At 34.9% G+C, this 2249-nt stretch overlaps 1 protein-coding gene across 1 annotated transcript in view; it reads left to right on the top strand.

Moving 5' to 3' along the window:
- Positions 1-1444, top strand: part of LOC107669131 (ras-specific guanine nucleotide-releasing factor RalGPS2-like) — a 60143-nt gene extending 58699 nt beyond the window's left edge. The window contains exon 13 of the mRNA XM_016461252.1: positions 1367-1444. Coding sequence (XP_016316738.1) covers positions 1367-1444 — 78 coding nt within the window. The remainder of the gene's footprint in view (positions 1-1366) is intronic.
- Positions 1445-2249: the final 805 nt, after the last annotated feature.

The raw sequence follows: 2249 nt of genomic DNA, 5'->3' as shown, positions 1-2249 counted from the left end.
AAAAAAAAAAAAAAACACTTAGATTCTTCCGAGAATCAGTATTAATTATTTTAAAATATGGTAACAACGTAAAATGTAAAAAGTGGTGTTCTAACATAAATCTTTTCTTAGTCCCACTTTGGACTAATAAAAACCCGAGCACCCTCATTCCCACGTCTGTGAGATTTTAACTGGCTGATTTTTAGAGTACAGTATGCTTTGTACAGTCCACGGGTGGTCCATCTGAAGCTGATGAAATGATGACACTCTTCACGTGAGAGGAAGAGAGCATCACTGTGTCCTGCAGCCCGATGCATCATCACATAATCACTTCAGTATGACACTGATGGGAGACCATCCAGCAGGAGAGTTTGAGAGAGACAGGGATCCTGTGAGCCAGGAACAGTTACACTGAATGGACTCAATCAGACAGAAAGCCTTGGGTGGCATTTGTAGAGATGTGATGCTGTCCTGGAGGAGTAGAGGAGCCAGGAAGGATGCTAACAACAACATGCCGGATGGCTGATTAATCAGGCTTCAGTGCTGAATGAAGGCAGCTGTTTGCAGTCATTGGATAATGAGATGGATGACATCATCAGCTGTCACACATTATCAGTGTTAATGAGACGCACATGTCACTATCCAATACACATACACTAACAGATGTTTATACACACACAGCTACTTGCTTACACTGACACTTGTGATACACGTGTGTTCAGGATTGTGCACAAGAATGAAGCCAAGCTGTTAATCAGTTAAATTGATGTTCATTTTTCAAATTAATTAATTAAATAATAATAATAATAACAAAAGGAAGTAGTGGTAGTAGTAATAATAATAATTTTTCAATATAAATATATTTCTTTCAAAATTGTAATGTCATTTGATGTAATTAGTAATTAAATATTTATATTAAATAAAAAATTAGATTAGAAGCATTTAATATGTTGACCCTAACTTCCAGTTATTTTATTTTCAGTATAATAATAATAAAAATACTTACAATGCTATTTAATATCATTTGATTAGAAGCATTTTAATAATAAAATGAAATTGATATTTGTAATTAAAATGTTTATTAAAATGTAAATGTTTTAAATGTTTATTAAAATACAAAAATATTATTAGACACTTTTTAATGTTTTGACTAATTTTCATTATTAATAATAATAATAGTTGTAGTATTTCAAGTTAAATGAATGTCTATACAAATTATTAACACATTAATATATTTGTAATTAAAATGTTTATATTAAAAAAGATTAGAAGCATTTTAATATTTTGACTGTATTTTTCACAGTTCAAGTCTACCGCCAGCAAAAGTGTTTCTGTTTTGGGCTTAATGGCCATGATGGCAGACGACCCGGAGCATCCCGACGTCTTCCTGCTGACTGACTCTGAGCATGGTGAGACAGCCAATCACAAGCCTTGTACTCGGACAGCAACCAATCACAAGTTTTGATCAAAGAGACATGACCTATCACCAGGGTTTGGGAGTAACGGAATACATGTAATGGCGTTACGTAATCAGGATACAAAAATCTAGTAACTATAATCCGTTACAGTCACATTAAAAAACTAAGTATTCAGATTACAGTTAGATTTTGTAAAAAAAATGGGAATACTATCAGGATTACATTTGTTTCATTTAAAATTAAATAAATTAGTATTTTGACATAATGCTATATTTTTAGCGCTGCATAGTAGAGGTCTGCATTCCGTGCATTAAATTCCCGAATAAAACGCAGTAGCGGTCGGTAACTCTGGTGTAATTTGAACGGGAGCGGGCGGTTTAACAATATCCCGTTCCCGACGTCCATTTAGAACAGCATATATGTGCTTTATTCTTATTGACCACCGGTTCAGCTTGTGCTCAGGACTGTTATGCACGCGCTGCACGCATGCTTTAAACGTCTTGCGTTTTATTTGTGTGGTCTGTGCGCAGCATGTGCATAACGATGCTCGGAGCAGGCTGTACCGGTGGTAAATATACGGCCCTCAGACAGAACAGGCAGGTTGTCGATGAGTGACAGAGCAGAATAAGGATGGAGCAAAGTGTAGATGCGCTGTCCTTGAAGGACGTTCAACTCGGTTTTGTTTATATTTTGCTTAGCCTATCATTTTAAATGAAAGATGTCGTATTTTTTCTCTGCGACACTTTTCCTACTGTGTTAACAGAAAAATGTCAAACGAATTTAGTATTTTGACAAGACGAATAAAAATAGCTAATAGGCTATTTTTGTACAACCTACTTTTTTTTTTTTACT

Source organism: Sinocyclocheilus anshuiensis, unplaced genomic scaffold (assembly GCF_001515605.1).
Source record: "Sinocyclocheilus anshuiensis isolate Anshui unplaced genomic scaffold, SAMN03320099.WGS_v1.1 scaffold400, whole genome shotgun sequence".
Classification (NCBI taxonomy): domain Eukaryota; kingdom Metazoa; phylum Chordata; class Actinopteri; order Cypriniformes; family Cyprinidae; genus Sinocyclocheilus; species Sinocyclocheilus anshuiensis.
The sequence above is the reverse complement of the archived record's forward strand: the minus strand, read 5'-3'. Positions and strand labels throughout refer to the sequence as shown.